Genomic DNA, 18,756 nt, shown 5'->3' with positions numbered 1-18,756 from the left:
CATCACTGAGCCTTAGACAGAAAGTGACATCCTCTCCTAAAGATCCAATTCATAACGTTCACCATCAGAAGAAATGACAAAGCGGACACATCAGTATAAATCAGTGTGTTTATTTAGTGTCTTAATAATTTAAGAGTGATGAGCAGTGGATTTGGTGCTCCTCTGGTGGACAGCATGCGGTGCTGCACCACCTCGACTTTACAGTATTATCTGCTGTAGTGATCTAAAGCCTGCCTTGCTCTTCGTCTCTGGACACACAGATAAACTACAGATTACAACCATCCTGGTCTGCCTCTGCTGCCCTCTTCGATCCATCGACTGGGAGGCACGAGTCTAAGGCACACATAGCTTAATAAGTGGAGGCATCACTCCTGAGTGGCCTCGTGGACAGAAATTAGCAGCTCACGTCAGTCTTACATCAGTCTCTATGGAGACCACAGCCTCTACAAGCTTAATGCACGATCAGCAAAAACTAAGGCCGACTAGCTTTAAGATTCATACTCTAGGCTACGCAGATCACAGACAGCTGTGCTCTGAAGCCAGTTATACTTTCACTCTCCAGTCTTTGTACCAGTCCCATAGGCATGACAGAGGTTAATCTGTTATAGCTCCGGGAGTCACTCGGTGGAAGTTGCTTTCTATGAGATGAGGCTGAAACGGTAAGTGTGTCTGTTTTGGTCCTGTTGCTGATTTGAGTTAAGGTGCTGTAGATCCCCCCTGCTTCTCTTTGTAGACTCGCAGAATGGCCTCACACACAAACTGGAATTGACACTGAAACACACAACATACCAAGTGTTATTAGTTATTGGAAAACAGTGCTGTTTTTAAAGGATAACACTGGTGATATTCTATATTTTGCTTATTGTCAACGGATCCCATGAAAAGAACAAACCATCAATCAACTGATCCTACAAACAAGTATAATCTGTGTGCTGATATATTGTATTCCTCCTTGTAATAGAGCTCCAATGGTGTCTGAAATCTATTAAAAACCCATGAATGAGCCACATGGTTGTGCTGGGTGATGTGCTCCTTCACTACCATGAACATGGGCACTGTGGTGTATTTTAAATCAATCCCACATACACCATCCTGCCGCAGATTAATCCATATTTGTGGCTGAAAATAGTCCCACAAAAAATGCACTTGTTTTTACAACTATTTGGGGAAAATTTCGCAAACTGCAGTACCCAGCAAACCTCTTTGACAAGACTAGGAGTAGTTTATCATGTTAGCATGCAAACCTTTGGGAACCTTGAATCTCTGCATATATGAATATTTAACATTTATAAAGTCAAAAAGGATTGAAATTGATTGGACTCATACACTGTTTTCATGGGATTTTTTTGGCAACAAGACAAATACAGAACAATGCCAGCCTTATCCTGTGCCACATGGACCCTTGACAAGAAGGTGTGTCCTCTGACTATGCATGTTTCCATAACTGAGACACAAACATATGAGGGGAAACCTGCACAGCAGAAACAAAAACATCAGAGAGAAGAAGCCGTAAGGGCCGGATCTCCTTTCAAAAATGAGGGTGATAGTGGTAGCAGCAGTGCCCTAGAAGTGGGCATGTGACTCGAGGGCTGCCAAATTCCCAGCACTACCTCCTATCAAAGCAGTAACACTTTCCTCTCCTTCGACAACTACCACAGAGGTGCCACAGAGCATGGCTTCCAAACTCAGCTTGCTGCTCTGCCTCATCAGTCATTAGTATAAAACTGTGGCAGTCAGGTTTCTGTGAATGCATGAATGAAAGTTACAGATGACATCGCTCTACAGATGTCAAAATATCGGCATGACATTGGCCTTTAAAAAGTTATTCTGGACACAGTGAATTTCACAGTAAGTTTCCTCTCCGTTTACTTACAAGATATTTTCAGAAAAAGTTTGAGCACACAACTCATTTTTAATCTTCCAGAAGCCCTCTATTAAACCACATTCCTGAAATTTCAAACTAATCGCAGTGGGTTTAATGAAATATAAAAACCAACCTGTTATTTAATTCATACACGCACTTGAACAGCCTGCACTGAGCCAAGAGAAGGCATGTGGCTACGATGTCATTGTAGCATGCAGCATACCACACGTCACCTAATATTCTCTGTGGTCACATCCTGCCATATGTCAAGCCTTTAAACTAAGAAAAAAAGATTTCTCCACCTGACGGCTTTTCCTATAAAACAATCAAAAATGCGAAGATGTTTTAGACCACATGTAGAAAGACAAATCAGCTGGACCTTGTGATAATTAAAAGTTTGTCTTGCTATCCGCCACAAGATATTCAGAGCTATAAAATCTTGTTGTCAGGTTACAAGTTATTATGATGTAATCGAACAAAACAAAGAATCATCTAACGAGCGAATCATAAATCTTGTTCTGTTTCTTTGTACCGTGGTCTGAACCATCATTGCTCGTTGATCTCTCAGTGTTTTGACAATGTCCAGCGGGAACACCGGCCGACCCTTTTCCAACAGACTCAGCGCCGTTTCCATGGTGATCAGAACACCTGTCCGTCCTATCCCAGCGCTGAAAATGTAATTTGAAACAAACACGGCATTAGGTGTATAGCAGAGGCGGGTACAGTACATGCTGGCGGTGTTCAATTAGAGTATAACCTGTGTATGTGAGAGTGTGTGTGTGTGTGTGTGTGTGTGTGTGTGTGTGTGTGTGTTACCTGCAGTGTACCATTAGTGGCTCTTCGCCTCTCCTCCTCTCCCTGACTGAGCTGATGAACAGCAGGAAGTCTGAAGGGTCATCAGGTACACCGTGGTCCGGCCACGCAACATACTGCAGGTGTGTGACTGCACGCTCCTCACCTCGCTAAGCACGCGAGCACACACACACACACACACACACACACACACACACACACACACACACACACACACACACACACACACACACACAAACACACACACACACACACACACACACACACACACACACACACACACACGTACATACAGTATAAGAACACACAAATGACAAAAAGAGACCAATAATGAGAGATAATTAAAGTACTGCATACCCACTAGTTAACATAATAAACAGGTAACCTTTTGGGAAACATATCACCCACATGAGAGGAACGCTGCAGCGCTACAGGCTCAGACACTGACATTACTCACTATGTGAGAGGGTGCAGTGGAAAAACAGAGCAGGTGAGGAGAACAAAACATGCACGTGACCAGTAGGTGACACTGAGATTAGGAAGTGAAGAGGGACACAGAGATGAAAACAGAAAAACAGGTGGGGTGGAAAATGATAGAGGAAAAGACCAGATTTGGAAAAAAAAAAAAGAAAAAAAAAAAAAAAGTGAGGCGGGGAGGAGAACGACTGAGTTTAGAGTTTATAATGGGCATGTGGCCTGTGACTCCATGCAGGGATTAACTCGCTCCGCCAGAGGAACAGATGGGCCCACACAGCAGTATCTGTGTATGCATGTGTGTGCATTCATGCTTCATGCCTCCTTGAGCATTATCTATTTATTTACCTGTTCGCTATGGATGTTTATGTGGAAAACAGCTCTTTTATATCTGATCATCTACCATATCAAGTGTTTTAAACTTGATCAGATTAACTTCTCAGAAATACCTGCAATACCAACACACCTGCCCATCCACCCACACACAGGTGTGCTTCAAAATTTGTTAATACACATTAATGCACATGCCCACCCACGCACACATACAGGCCGTGCTGCCCACACGGAAGTGACTGTATGTTAGCAGCAGTTAGTTTGCCAGGAGCGGCTGCTGCCTGTGGTGTGCTCTGTTATGTGACATATGGCACAAACATGGTACATGCCACTGCAAACATACAAACAGAAAAACATCGTGTGGTGTGACCGTGGTCATGCTTTGCTCATGTTTCATGTGGATATGAAATATGTTGACTATTTTCTTGATCGATCAGATTGTTTGGCCTGTATAACATCAGAAAACAGTTTACCAATGTGATGCCAAAGTCTAGTTTTGTCTGAATCTAAAAAATGTTGAATTTACTTTAATATTAAGACAAGGAAATGCAGCTAATTTTCACATAAGACAAGCTTAAACAAGAGACAGAGTTAGATTTTGTACTTAATATTCTCTTGCTGATTCATTTTCTATTTAAGTAGTCGACTAAATATTCAATTAATCAGTGCATCCTCGTTTGCTACTGTACCTGTGTGTGTGTCAGAGTGAACTGTCGCGTCACATACGCCAGGTTACACTCCTCTGAGTGACACTTCACCCGCATGTGCCCGTAATCCTTCACTTCAGGGGGATGCGGCCAGTACTGGTGGCACTTGGTCTGCAAAGTGTATGACATCACCAACAAATTACATGACTTCTAACATGAGTCATCAGTCGGGATACATTTTATTACTGCTGCTACATGAGCTGTGCTCCGCTCTCATGAAATCAAACCCATATTCAACAGCATGGTGTGTTCAACCTAGCAGTCTGAGGAACAAAGGCAATTCATCAGAAGCCTGATGTGAACTGATTGTCAAATTGTGTGTGTGTGTGTGTGTGTGTGATCCTCAAGTAGAGAGAATCTCAGGGCACTTGACGAATATCAGAAAAATGATCAATTAATGAGAGCATCTGGTTACCAAGCAACAGGCAAGCGGAGACAGAAACATCTTCATTCAACAAGACCTTGATATCTCGCTGCCTCCGTCTCTGTGTGGATGTGACTTCACCCTCGAATTATTTATCACTGGCACCACACACACTCTTTGCATTTAGCTATTCTCTGCACAGTGAGACCCTGTAATTACTCAAAACTGTGCCAATTGATTATTTCTGTGTGCAAACATCACCATCAAACCTTTTATTTACATTAATCATTTATCAAATGAAACAGCATGGAATAATCTGCTGCTGCAGTAATCACGTTAATGCGCAGATGATACTGAGCTGTGTAATTTCGAGTGTTTCCCTCGCTGTTTACTCGTTCTCCATTCCTGTGTGTGTGTGTATGTGTGTGGCTGTTTACTGTATAGAAGTATGAAGGTGTAGAAGTATGTATACCCGTCCCCTCTCTGTCAGGGTTGTAAGCATGATGATGGTGTGTGTCTTTTGCTCCCAAACAGTCTGCCAAAAGTGAGTGCAGGTCTGTGGCAATGGACCCTGTGCCGCAACATAACGTAAACATACACCAGATACTGGGGGCGCCACCTAAGAGACAGACAAATAAACACACACATACACACACACAAAACAGAGGATCAATTTACATAAAATGCCAGACAGGGACAAGACACACAATTTCATATTACTGATGTTCACCGTGATGTGGCTGGCATTGATGTAGTCCTCCTGGCCCTGGAGCACCACTCTGGTAGTATCATCTGAAAGGAAAGCAGGACAGCAGCGTGTGGGGGTCATAACAGAGCCGTCCATGCACCGCATGCTCAGCCAATTAAATTTTATGACGTGCCACAGCAGTGTGCTCCAAATAAATGTTAGAAAGGTAGCAAAGAGTTGGGGGTGGAGGGGAGCAAAGATGTGGGAGGGGGTGTCCAGGTAGAGAAGAGGCAAACAACAGGGCACAGAAAAAACAGATAGTCAGGATAAACAGCACTTACAAGGCAAAACATCCTTGTATCGATTCTTGTCCATGTTCTCAGAGAGCCGCGCACAGTTTAGTGACAAACCAGGCTTCCTCCTGTATAAATTCTAGAAATTACAAGCATGCAAACACACACAAACACACATGCGCGCATAAACACACACAGAAACATACACAAACATAAAATACAAATTCCAGGCCCTGGCCCCTCTTTGTTTTAGACTGTCAGGAACAGAGTCCAAGTGAAGATTAGGGCCAACATCTGTCCCAAAAACAGCACTTAACAGGCTCATTATAATCCAAGCTAAATCCTGCTTAAAATAAAGACAAATACGACCGTTTGGGTGTTTTAGTTCTACATATATACATACATATATATACACGGTTAAACACCTGTTCACTGTTTCGCTCCCACTTGCATTTTAAATACCTCAAAATGGAAACAGAGTGTGCCAGACTGTATTCCTCTCTCCAGCTCTCTCATTGATTCTTCTAGAGTCGTGACGCGCTCTGACTGGCCAGGTGACTGCACTTTGTCTCCCTGCGATTGGCCGGTGAGTGTGAGGGCGGGAGGCAACTGCAGCAGGGGTGCCGCCCGGCCAGGACCTGGAACACAAGGACGGTTCAAGGCTGTCATTAATATTCATGAATACATGTCGGACAGAGTGCACGCTTGGATCACGTGCTGCTTCAGCACTTTTCTCAGCTACACACTCACCTTTACGTCTGATGAGCAAGGCCAGCTCTCTGGAGTGTGACTCTCTGCTGGCTCGTATGAACATGACAACCTGGTCATGTGTGTGTTCAGAAATGTCTCGACCGTTGATGAGGACCACCAGGTCTCCCTCCAGGAGTTTGGGCTCACATCGGCCTGCCTACAAACAACACAGGGTCATTTAGACAGATAGATATCACTATCTGTGTATATGTCAGCTGATAAATAAGAAATCCCAACAGAAATGCCAGTGTCTCCATTACATAGTTCGTCCACCAGGGATCACTGATAACTTGATTTTTCAATTGTAAAATATCCCACTCAGTGCTTATCTTGGTCACATATATATAAAAAAACAAGTCTAAGGAACAACGGGGATGTATCAAGATATTTTGTGTACTTTTTATGTTTATGCCAAAAAAAATATTATCATCCAATATATCATTACTGAATTTTTTAATCTCCCAAATAACAAAAAAACAGTATGGGCCTCAAAAATACATTATTGGACAGCACATTTTTATTGATTTTCGTTATCAGTTAATCAGTCTGAGTTAATAGACTAATCGCTTATTTAAAAGAAAGAAAAAATGTCTGAAAATAATGAAAAATGTCTGCCACAATTTCCTCAAGTCAACAGTAAAAATTGTTTGTTTTGTGAGACCAGCAGTTCAAAACCCCAAAACAGTGTCCATTCAACGAATCAACTAACCGTTGCAGTTCTATTCAGCTCAGTACATTTGGCTAAATATCTATCAATACGTCCATGCTGTGCTCACATTTCATCACAAAGTTATTTCGCCACAACCTGGAAACAGCAGACAGTCAAAACACAAACACATCTTCTTACCGGAGAGTCTGGTTTTACGTGCGATATTGCTAGAGGCATCTTCTGATCCACCCCACCCTGGGAGGAGTTAAGAACAACAGAATGGAGTCAGAGTAGAGTAATCACAACACTAACACATTGTGTGTATAAAAAGAAAATCTAACTTTGCTTTGTGTGCTGAGTGTGAGCTACATAGAAAAATTGAGAGCGAGAGAGACCCACTTTAACATTGAAGCCAAACTTGCCCTCATGATCAGGAGCAATACATATTAGCATCAAGTCACCATCGCCGAGAGTACCCTGCGTAGACACAAGTACTCCGAGTTAACACACACATGAATGGATACACACTCATTTAGAGCTGATAATAAGAAAACTGACCTTGTCATATTGAGGTGAGCTTTCCTCCTCTCCTATACTGTCATCATTTTGGAACAAAGGTTCATCTGGGCCTCGGGTATAACTGCCGGAGAGGCTGAAAGAGATTAAATGAGGAGATTATTTCACTGATCTGTAGCTTAATACATGACTTTCATGTTTGTGATAATATGATTCTAACTATTCTAACTATTACTCATATCTTTATCATTTTGTGCTTTTCTCTCTTTTAAATTATGCACACATTATTACACAACATTGTGACTGTGATTTAAATGGCTGGTATTTCCTAAAGCACAGGTACAGGGTGCGGCTTATTCTTTCTTAAATAAACCTTCATTAATAAACCTCAGTAGTGTTAGGTTCACCCAAAGGCAAATGCAAAAAATACATTTCTAAATAAACTCACAAAATGAAACCAAATCTCAGTAAATCTGGTGGCGACATTCGTCATATGATTTCTTTCAACAGACACCAACTAAAACTTTAACCTCTTACATCTTGGTGAGACATTAATACTGAGCAGCTCTTTCCATTCAAACATAAATCCGATTGCAATTTCATCACAAAAATGATTAAACTACCTCCTAACATACGTCCTGCCACTGAAGCCTGCTGAATCGAGAGAGAGACTGAGAGTGTGGAAAGACACCGTTTCTGTTGTAACTGATACTAACTTGTGTGGTGAACTCTCTCCCTCACTGTCCTTGCTGCTGCTCACAGACGCCCTGTAAGTGTAGAAGACATCCTCCCCCTCTGACATCTCCTTCAGATCATTGGCCAGCTCCACTGAGGATGGACGGGGTTTACGGATGCCGTGACGGACTCGAGGACTTCGCCTGCCAGAGAGATGAAACAACAGTTTTCAGGTGGTTGCTGCATGATTCACCAGAATGAATTTAAGACATTTCAAGAAATTTGGAAGAAGAAGAATATGGAAGACTATTAAAAATAAGATTTATGTAAATTATTTCAAGACTCTTTTTATGACCTTTTTAGGCCATTTTTTGAGGAAACTGAAATCAATGCTTTTTATGACCTGCAGATTCCTGATTTTAATCTGAACCAGGTCAGTATAAGATTTTGTTACATGACAGGACACAGTCTGAGTTCAAGAGAGGGAAAACGATGATGAGTTTATTGCAGAGTGCAGCTGCTGCCTTTTCAAGGTTGCAGGTCATACCAGTTTGGGGTGGATGGGGGTGATCTTGAGGGCAGACTCTTGGTCTCGAGATGCTCTGATGAAATCGACCTCCGGAGGACTGGGTTCCACACCATCCCTCCCACCACCCGCTGGCACACTGGACCACTACCAATTTAAGACGTAAAACGCAGAAAATTTGTAAAAGTTCAGTAATTATGACAAGAATAATTGAATATAAACGTAAAGGTGGAGGCTCACCTTTCAGTTTTACTGTTGCCGAGGCCCAGGTGCTGTGTTATCAGCTTTGTGTAGGACTGAACTGTGCTGTTGTTGTGCTTGGGGCTCCTGCCAGTTCGGTTGGAGCAGAAGAAGGAGTGATGATCCACACAGGACCTCCACAGGTTCTTACAGGTTTTGGGGCAGGGCAGAATCAGAGACACCTCACAGTCCTGGGTCTCCCCCTACAACATACAGACTTTAGATCCCTTGGGATTCTTTAAAATGCATCATCTCTGAAAGCTGCTCATGTTGCTTTGTTGCTGGCAATAAAAAACTGCCTGATTTCATATTATTCATGAATGATTTATTACTTGTCCCACAAAGAAAAATAAACTTTTCTAATTTTAGCTCTACAAACACACAGCTCAATATAAAAACAATCAAAAAAATGTTGTACTGACTCATTTTCAGTGGACAGCAATTAAAAGCGAGTTTGTTCTTTGCAGAGCTTTAAACTATTCAGAACAAACAAATGGCAGAGGGACTCACATGTTTCCGTTTCAGATGTATAAGCAAGCGTTTCCTCTTGAATGAAATCTTGATTATATTCCCCCTGAATACAGAGAATACAATTAGAGAGAGGCTCAGAAAATACAAGAACCAGCCATCTAATTAGCAGCATCATTACTCACCAGGGGAAGAAACTGGAGCAAATCATATTACAGAATATTGCAACACCACTTGAGGCCAAACCCACCATCAGGCGGGCATTGTTGACGTCCTGAGAAAGAAGGTGTGAGGGAATGACATGAAGTGCCATACAAGAGATGAATCAAAAGGATGTGGGGTTGTTAAAACGGAACATGATATAGAAAGTAGACAACGTTACCATGGCTGCATGCAGCTCCACTCCATACAACTCCAGTGTCCGTGCGGTGTTGAGGAAACACAACTCCGCCTCGCTCTGCTTCAGCCCCCTGGGAATACACACACGCACACAGTCACACGCAACAACAGGCACCAACTGCAAAACAAAAAAGTTGTTTTTCAGCGGCAGCTACTGTAGATGTAATAAACTAAATTACTTGTGCTGTGGATGCAGGTCCTCCACTTTAAACAGAAAGTCTTCATCTTGTTCAGGGATAAAGTGACACTTTGAGAGGTAACCAGGGAGCCGGGACGGACAGTGATCCCCCATCTCCGCTGTAGATGGTGGAAAGAGACACTGAGCATCCACACAGAAACAAATAACCAGATCCACAACATATGCACACACTGACATCTGGGGTATTGTAAGAGAGCTGCTGCTTATTGAGAGCATCCTCAACAGGAGTGATTACTCACACAGTTATTATTAAGTCATTAATCATTTGTTTCTAAGAGACGGGACTTACACTGCACAGCGTAAGAGGCCAACACTACAGCTGCACTCAGCGGGCACTGCAACCTGCAATCATACTCCATGATTACACACTGTAACAGCTCAATGCAAACGATGCACAAAGGGATGGGCGTTTTTGTGTTTGTGTGAGTTACTAACCGTCCTTCTCTGATGTCACTCCTGATCTGGAGGAAATACAGGTGTCTGCAGGGACAAGACAACAGGAACTTTACCATCCAACGCCTGTATTGTGTATGTCATGCAGAAAGTGGTTACTTTGGTGTTTTTAATCATTCTAGTAGCTAAGTGGATGATTCCCATGATGATGAGCGTTCACGTCATCAACATGGTTGTATGATTACAGAGTAGATGGTGTGAGAATTAAAACGCTGTGTACTGACAATTTTGCACCATATCCATTGAATCTGGGTTTAAAAACATTGACAACAGTCACAGTCTTTGGCTGATGTGAGGTGTCCATATTTGTTTTTTTTTCCCATCACTTTTGTATTGTGCCAAGTCAAGCTTTCAGAAAAAAATCAGTGTTTCCAAGGAGCAATTACAAGTTAGAAGTTGATGTGAGTGCTGGTATTTACAAGTCTGAAACTCATAATTACAATATGACATGAATGCGGTAGGAACAGCCTAACAGAGCTGCCTGTGTGATTTTTACTTTATTAGTGCTTCCACTGCATAACAAAAACAGGGATTTATTTGTTCGGCCTATGCGTGAGCCAAACATTGATAGTGCACTAAAAAATGTCAAACATAAATAGACAACAACAAGTCAGTCCTTTGTTTTTATCCACAACCCCTATCTGTGCCACATAGCTTCTTCAGATCAAACAGAGTGATATACTGTAAGTTTGCTATATAACAGAGAAGCACACCCATTCACCTTATCTGTTCATGCTGCAGAGAGTTGGGATCAGAGATGAAGAATCGTACTCTGAAGTTCAGATAAAAGGGAGACACAAGACCTGCAGAGAAATGTCATCTTGTAAAACAATGACAAACTAAATCTATGGCAGCAGGTTTACCTCAATCTTTTACTGTCCCTCTTCCTTCTTCTTACACCTCCTCTTTAGCTATGCATTCAAATTAATTTGAAAATATGTATTTGACTAGAAATATAATTCTAGGTGAAGACAGTGAACTTTCTGGATTCAGATACCTTTTATCTGCTTCTTCAAGGGTTTCTCAGGCTCCAACCATCTCTGAGAGAAAGAAATTCATTAAGTGTAATGGCTAACCGGGGCTAAAAAAAAACATTTATGTAAGTATACCCTGTGGTTATCATTGTCTAAACAGCAATCAGCGAGTGCAATACGTTACAATCTTAGCCCAAATGTGCAGCAGATGAACAGTGAGCTCACAGGAGAGTATGTGTTGGCTGTGATAGAGGCGATGGCTGTGCTGGATTCTCTGATCTGCAGACTGAAGAGCTGCCTCTCCTGCAGGCCCAGGTGGTCACATACTTGGTCCAACAGTACCACACCTTCATCCTGCTTCTGAAAGATGGAAACAACAAACAACATTTTTACTAGCCAAAACTGTGAGTGACATTTAACAGTTGGTTATTTGCACATTTAATTATACTGCGCCATATGCTGCTGTAGTGCTCAATGTATAGATAGGGCTGCTTATTTAGGCCTTTATCTTTCAAAACAGCAGTGAACAAAATCAATAATACAATCCTCCAGGTAAGAATCTGATTTCCAAAAGACTATCTGCAGCATAATACTCTGTAGTTTAACTCTTCCTTGTTGTATTAGTCTCTCTGAGGGATAACCTGCAGCTCATCTGAATTTTACCCAATTTTGCTCTCCACTTCTTTGTTGCAGGAAGAATATTCACATCACAAGAGGACCATGTTTACTGTAAACTGCCGCAAATAGTGTGTTCTTGCAGCAATAAAAACAATAGTTTTTGATGTGTGTGGGCAAAAAAATCTGGGTGAAGATCAGTACAAACAGGCCTCGCAACCCTTCAAAAAACTTTTGGTTCTTTTACAGTGTAGATCTGCGAAAAATGAAAACAATGAGCCTTATCTAAAGGCAAGAAGTGCAGGTGTCATATAAAGAGAGCAAGGAGTTTAATATCGGAAATTCTTCGTACATTACAACCACAGCATACTCCCCGCTCTCCCACTGTTCACATAAAGATGCTGCACAGCTGCTGTCCTAGAAAGCAGTATTGTGACTGTCTTTCTGCATGTGTGTGAATGCAGATCGTCGAGCTGTGTATGACATGAAAGGCTGATGATGCAACAGGCTCCCAAGTGTGACAAGCTCTGTGAGCTGCAGGAGCTCAAAGTGTCCTTCAAACCAAGGTCAAACTGTTGAACGAGAGATGTGGATCAATGCGAGTAGGAAAGAATAGTCTGCCACTATATCATGCACTGACATTACGATCATTAGCAGAGCAGCGAGACAGATAGGAGCAACATATGATCTTCTCAACTACAGACAGGAAACAGTGTGTGTGTGTGTGTGTGTGTGTGTGTGTGTGTGTGCGTGTTTATGTGTGTTACGCACGCTGACTCTGAAGGTCTCGATAGTGCCGTCCAGCAGCTGAACTAGGCAGAGCAGGTCCGGTTTTGGCATGTCTGTTACCACGGTAACTCTGCCTCCCTTTCAAGACAAACACCCTGCCCTCAGCTCGTCACTGAGAGGGGACCTGAAAACACACACACACAGACACACAGATACACACCCAAACACGCGCGTGCACACACACACAACCACAAAAACAGTGTCAGATGTTTCCAGGCTGTTGTCTTCCAATGAAAGCACCTCCCTCAGGATGACATTGTGTGGTGACTAATATATGTGCTAGATGGAGCATCAGGCTGCAGTGAGTAATGCATCGTGAATGCGAAGGAGTGACTGTGTGTGTGTGTGTGTGTGTGAGTTTGTGTAATTCCTTATTATTTGGCCTGGGTCTGAACATGTCCCTTCCCTCTCCCTGCTGCTCTCTTTCTGCATCTCTCCGCCTTTTGCAGGCAGCTGAATGATAAGAATGTTAAACATTTTCAGAGTTGAGCACGCCCATCTACAGCACAGCAACTGATCTCAGACGAGCCACTGGAAGCAATGCATGAACACAATAACACACACACATGCACTGCTAATGCATGCATGCACGTATGCGCTCGAACTTACCCCAACTTTGAGAATATCTCTCTATGAGTGTGTCTGTGTGTCTGAGCATCTGTATGCATCCAAGTATAAGTACGTACATGTGTCCTGTGTTGACTTCCAGGTGAACAATTAATGGATCCAGGCCAGCCAGTCTCACTCCCGTTTCTGAAAGCACACACGGTGTTTGAGTTAATGTTTGAACACAGCAACACAGTCTGAATACATTAAAAACAGAGCTGTTCCCAGTTTGATGACTGGTTTTCCATAATACCCCCCCCCCCCCCCCCCCCCCCACCCCCCCACAGGCCAGCCTCTAATGAACTTACAAGTAAATGCTACGTTTAAAAGCAGATTCAATATGATGTGGAGGCTATGACTACACTAGACGTTCTGGATCTACAGATGAGGAAATGAAGATAGACTTATTTTATGATGCTTTTAACATATAAAAACTTCACTGTCATAGTCTAATCTGTACACGTTAAAAGTGTACGATGAAGGATAGAAAACACCCACTTTAAATCTCAGATCTACAGCCTCGTCTCTGCTGCTTCACCAAAATTGTTAATTTAATAAATAACCAGGGCCTGTCTGAGTATGAGGCCCATATTTTTGTTCTCCCTCCGTCCCTGCCTGTCGATAATAAACTATGCTGTGATCTCGCTGTACTTTGAGCCGCAGCGCGAACAAGGAACCTGTTGACTACCTGAAGTTTTCTACAGCTACACCCAAAAGGAGGAACTCAGCACGGGCAAACTTTCCTCCAACCACGACGGTCCTCGTAACTACGACTGAATGTTTTTTTCTGGGGGAAGAAATGGTTTAAAAGAAGGAAAAGGCATGTCTACCTCAGTCGTCCCGCTTCAGAGACAGGTCATATTCCTCAGACTGTCCGCTGTGAAAACCTCGGGACGGGGCGCGTTGGAAGAGCCAGGTAGAGTTAGGTAAATATCCGGGACAAGTTTCTCATCCCTGGCTGCGCTGCTGGCTCCGCGCGGCCCCGCCCCTCCACCGCCGCGCGCGCGCGCGCTCCCTGTGGGATGCGCGCTACAGGGGGCGCGCTCCGAAGCTTAGAGAATGCAAACTAAACTAAAACTAAAAACTAAAATAAAAACAAAACTCCATTACAAGTGAAAGTCCTACATTGAAAATTATAATCATGTAAAAGTATGTAAGTATCTCAAAACCATTAAAAAACAATTTAAATTATCAAAACAATTAAACTGAAAAGCAGCAAATCCTTACATCTTAGAAGCTGGGCCATGAAAAGTTTGCATTTGCGTGAAAAATGTCAGAATAGCTGAAAATTAACTGTCAATCAACTAATCAATTGTTTCAGCTCTACTTGTAGGCTATATACTACATAGGCTATTGTTGTTCAAGCCAATCTATAACTTTGTATCATATTTCATAAGGTCTTGATACAGTATGTTTTAATTTCTAAGTAGCTAGTAACTAAAGCTCTCAAATAATTGTAGTGGAGTAAAAAGTACAACATTTGTCCCTGAATTATAGTTAAGTGGAAGTATAAAGTGGCATGAAAAGAAAATAATAAAGATAGGTGATAATAATCAAGACACTTTGCTTAATCAAGTAATGACAGTACTTGAGTAAATGTACTAATGTGCTTGTTGTTATTTCCTTTATTTTTTATTCAGTATTATATTGTTATATAAGAAATAGTAGCCTATAGTTTATCATACAGTAACAGTGGGTTACCATTTATTTGTTTTGATTTTATTTTCATTCTATACTTTATAGTTTTATCTAATTTATTATAGAGGAACACCAGTGATAGAAAATCAAAATTGAGTGTGTGAAGCCTTCATCTGCTTCAGATCAGAAGATTTACAGACATTTATTTGTCCTTTTCACTGGTGTGATTGGGGTTAAAGGCCATGGTGCTGGTTTTGTCCATTTATATGAAGATATAGAAACCCCAAAGAAATAGGAAAAATAGAAGGAGTTCCTCTGGTTTGCTGTCACCATCTTCAGGACAGATGGAGTACTACTGCTGCCATGTAACTGTATCCAGCACAGAAAATCTACTGTATGAAGACTATTGCATTAGGCCTATATCATTAAATCACCAGTAATAACTCCAATAATGACCTTTTTAGTGATCTGTAACAAGCTGATGGAAATGTTGTTATTTTATAAAGCATGTTTCACAAGCTTTTGCTTATATTAAATTACTCTATATCTATATATACTGTATGTAAAGAAAAGTATTTGTCAGAGGGTTTCATATAAACAATTTAAACAATTAAAAAGGAAAATACAATACAAATGTGCTTAGTGCATAGTGTTTTTTCGTCTTTACTCCACCATTAATGATTTCACAAACCCTCAGATTTATAACATGAACCTTTGGAGGGGTGTGACCCCTAGGTTAAGAACCACTGGACTAAATTATCCAACTGCATGTAAAGTGATTAAAACACACACATCTAATAATGTCATACACATGAGTGCTTTTATTTTTGATACTTAAAGTACATTTTGTTGATAGTAATTCTGCACTTTAACTTCAGGAATTCTACTTGTATTCTACTTTCATATTTGTTATATTAATATATTGTTACCTTTACTGAGTACTTCTTCCTGGTTGATCTGGTATCTTTTTGGTGGCTTTCCTGAACACTGTTTGACTGTTGAGATGTGTGCTTGGTGTTCAATGTCACCTGTTGCATGCCTGCAGAAGCCAAAAACCAGCCACAACCAGTTTGCATGCTGTCAGGGTGATGGGACAAGAGGTTGCAGTCTGAGGGCGGGCAGTCAGACTAGCAGAGACCGGTTCACTTCAGGGTGGCAGGGGCTCTGGCTCTCCCAACCCACCACCACTGTAACAGAGAGGATCCTCCCCCTGTTGCTGTACCAAGGATCAGCTTTCTGCAACAGTAACCAAGACACCCTGTGCTAACTCTGTCCTGAACCCAGTGGCTCCAATTTTAGACACCATGACACAAGGACAAACCTGGCATTATTTCAGTATCTGCACTTCAAGTCTCATTAATCTGATTCGCACCCGCTTACTCTGATCTCACACTCAATTCCTCTGGCACTCATTTCCAATTTATGAGGATTCTTCATGTTAAACCTTTGGGTTTAATTTATCTTGTGACAAAGCCCAGTCACTCCTTTAATTGCCCATATGTGTATATTACCTATAACATCTTTTGTTTTCACTGAAGCGTGAGATACATTTTGTTCCACTACATCGCTTTCCAAAGAATTTGTTTACGACTAACTGTGCCAAACTCAAGTTCCTATTTCTATTTCCACTTATTATATAATTACATATTCATATAAATTTGCTTATGTAATGTAATCTCATACTTTCCTAGAATGAGTGTAGGAACAGCTTTGATATAAAATGACAGGTCACTATGACTGTATGTGATATGCTGCAGGAGTTTGGTCGTATATCACAGGCATTAAACTGGGTCTGGTTTGGACAGGCCATGCCATTTCTCCAACAGGCTGGGCGGCTGCCACATGACACAGGAAGACACATATAAAGAGTTGTCATGTGCTTGAATGCTGTCATGAATGAACACACGTAGTATAGTTTCCATGACCCATTAACTATCCTTGGCTTCAAGAGGAATGTGTGCTCCATAAAACCCCTCTCATAAAATGGATTTTCTATGTATGCTGGAGTGTGTTTGAAATGCCCCCAAAATGACATAAACCAGTCTGTGAATCTATTATCTATTGCTGATTATACTGTTGATTTATTTTTTGTTGTTAGTCATATAGGCTGACACGCACACACACACACACACACACACACACACACACACACACACACACACACACACACACATGCACACACACATTAATTCAGTAGATGTCCTACTATCAGTGTTGCCACCCACACACAGACTTACTGGTGGTATGCAGTCCTCCCTCTAACCACCTGTGACTGGAATATGTGAGGAGAAACCCATACCTGTAACAAATACGCCACCAGATACAGAAAGAAAGAAAGAAAGAAAGAAAGAAAGAAAGAAAGAAAGAAAGAAAGAAAGAAAGAAAGAAAGAAAGAAAGAAAGAAAGAAAGAAAGCAAGACTTTTTACAAAGTCGTAAAAAAGTTCCCTCGACAAGAAAGTCAGTTGGGTTACTTTGCAGACCGCATGGTCACATGGCACTGTCAGGTCATGAGCGCCCAGTTCCACTTTTCACAGGGGAGCATGAACTCACTATGTTGCCTTCATGTGCCAGCAGCTTGTCACCTAAAGAGCTGAAGTATTTTACAACTTGCTGTGCATTCAGAGACCACACTTTTCACCTTCCCATCCCTCTCTTTTGACTGCAAAAAAATGACACATAATAGTACAGGAGTTCATTTTGCAGGCCTCTTAACACCTATTTTGTCTTTCAAGCACTTATTGAGTCACTGATATATTTCTGACCTGCTCACTTACACTTCAGTCGCATCAGGTAGTGGTCTTCTAACTGAGACTAAATAAGTTCCACATCTGGCCAAAAGGTGCTTTTTGTTACTCTGGTCCTCGCTGGAGATCTTTGACACCTGTTTCCACTTTAAAAAGCAAACAAATATTATTGTTTACAAATATTTCTGTTTCTCAGGCTTTAAGGAACTATATGTGTTCCTTAAATATATGTGTGGACAGTAGTTTATGTCTTACTATACTGCAGTATAGAATTTGATTTATTCATAGTAATTGAATGATATCTCCCAAGAATAAAGATCAATAAATAAAGAAAATGAAAAGTAAATAAAGATAATACTTAAGGTGGGTGAGTGTTTGCATTTGCATTTTAACATAAATACAAATGTTCAAAACTGAAGTTATCAACAATCAGTTACAAAAATCAACTTCAGTACCACCTTCAAATAGGACACCATTTATAGAGCTTTATAAACTGTAATTTATGGATTAATTAATGGTTAATAGATAATTTACTAATGCTTTATAGATCAGTTATAAGCCATTAATAAGAACGATTTTTTTTTCTCTGTGATCTCTTTAGTTCATCAGGGAGACCTCACCAATGGACCGTTTGACCACCTATCATCTGGAAAAGAGCTGCATGACCAGAATCCATTGATAAACTTCTTATTAGCATTTGCAGCTGCAGACGTGATGGACTGAGGTACTTTTTATTAACCATTTACTAACATCCATAATTGCAGGTGACTAAACAACCGGCCAACATATTTGGCCGAAGTCCTGATATACTAATGAGGTACAAAAAGTACCTCAATACTAAGTTCCATGTCCCACCTGACTGAGGTGGCACAAGGCTTGCAGGTCCATGAAGTAACATGTAAGTGCCAAAGCAATGGCATTTTTGGGGGGCGATGGGGAGGTGGGAATTTTCTGCAACATAGCATCCCAAAAGGTTTT

The 18,756-nt window shown here is 41.4% G+C and overlaps 1 protein-coding gene across 2 annotated transcripts; it reads right to left on the bottom strand.

Moving 5' to 3' along the window:
• Positions 1–94: 94 nt before the first annotated feature.
• On the bottom strand, positions 95–14,392 carry ptpn3 (protein tyrosine phosphatase non-receptor type 3). Of its 2 annotated transcripts, none has more exons than XM_056381606.1 (27): positions 14,226–14,392; positions 13,476–13,542; positions 12,772–12,913; positions 11,611–11,745; positions 11,409–11,451; positions 11,133–11,214; positions 10,394–10,438; positions 10,248–10,300; positions 9,939–10,056; positions 9,743–9,830; positions 9,546–9,634; positions 9,403–9,466; positions 8,893–9,095; positions 8,674–8,799; positions 8,168–8,329; positions 7,494–7,587; positions 7,335–7,412; positions 7,134–7,190; positions 6,287–6,443; positions 5,999–6,174; positions 5,585–5,675; positions 5,286–5,347; positions 5,028–5,174; positions 4,174–4,302; positions 2,692–2,826; positions 2,397–2,532; positions 95–771 (listed from the first exon to the last, which is right to left on the bottom strand). In XM_056381606.1, exons 3-27 carry the CDS (start codon positions 12,838–12,840, stop codon positions 749–751), a joined length of 2,562 nt encoding a protein of 853 aa, XP_056237581.1. In that variant the 5' UTR covers positions 12,841–12,913; positions 13,476–13,542; positions 14,226–14,392; the 3' UTR covers positions 95–748. The 2 variants fall into 2 exon arrangements, with proteins under 2 accessions (XP_056237581.1, XP_056237579.1); XM_056381604.1 differs by having other exon boundaries at positions 2,681–2,826; positions 14,226–14,391.
• Between the last annotated feature and the right edge of the window lie 4,364 nt (positions 14,393–18,756).

The sequence above is a fragment of the Seriola aureovittata genome, chromosome 7, assembly GCF_021018895.1.
Source record: "Seriola aureovittata isolate HTS-2021-v1 ecotype China chromosome 7, ASM2101889v1, whole genome shotgun sequence".
Taxonomy (NCBI): Eukaryota; Metazoa; Chordata; class Actinopteri; order Carangiformes; family Carangidae; genus Seriola; species Seriola aureovittata.
This window is presented reverse-complemented; position numbering and strand designations above follow the sequence as displayed.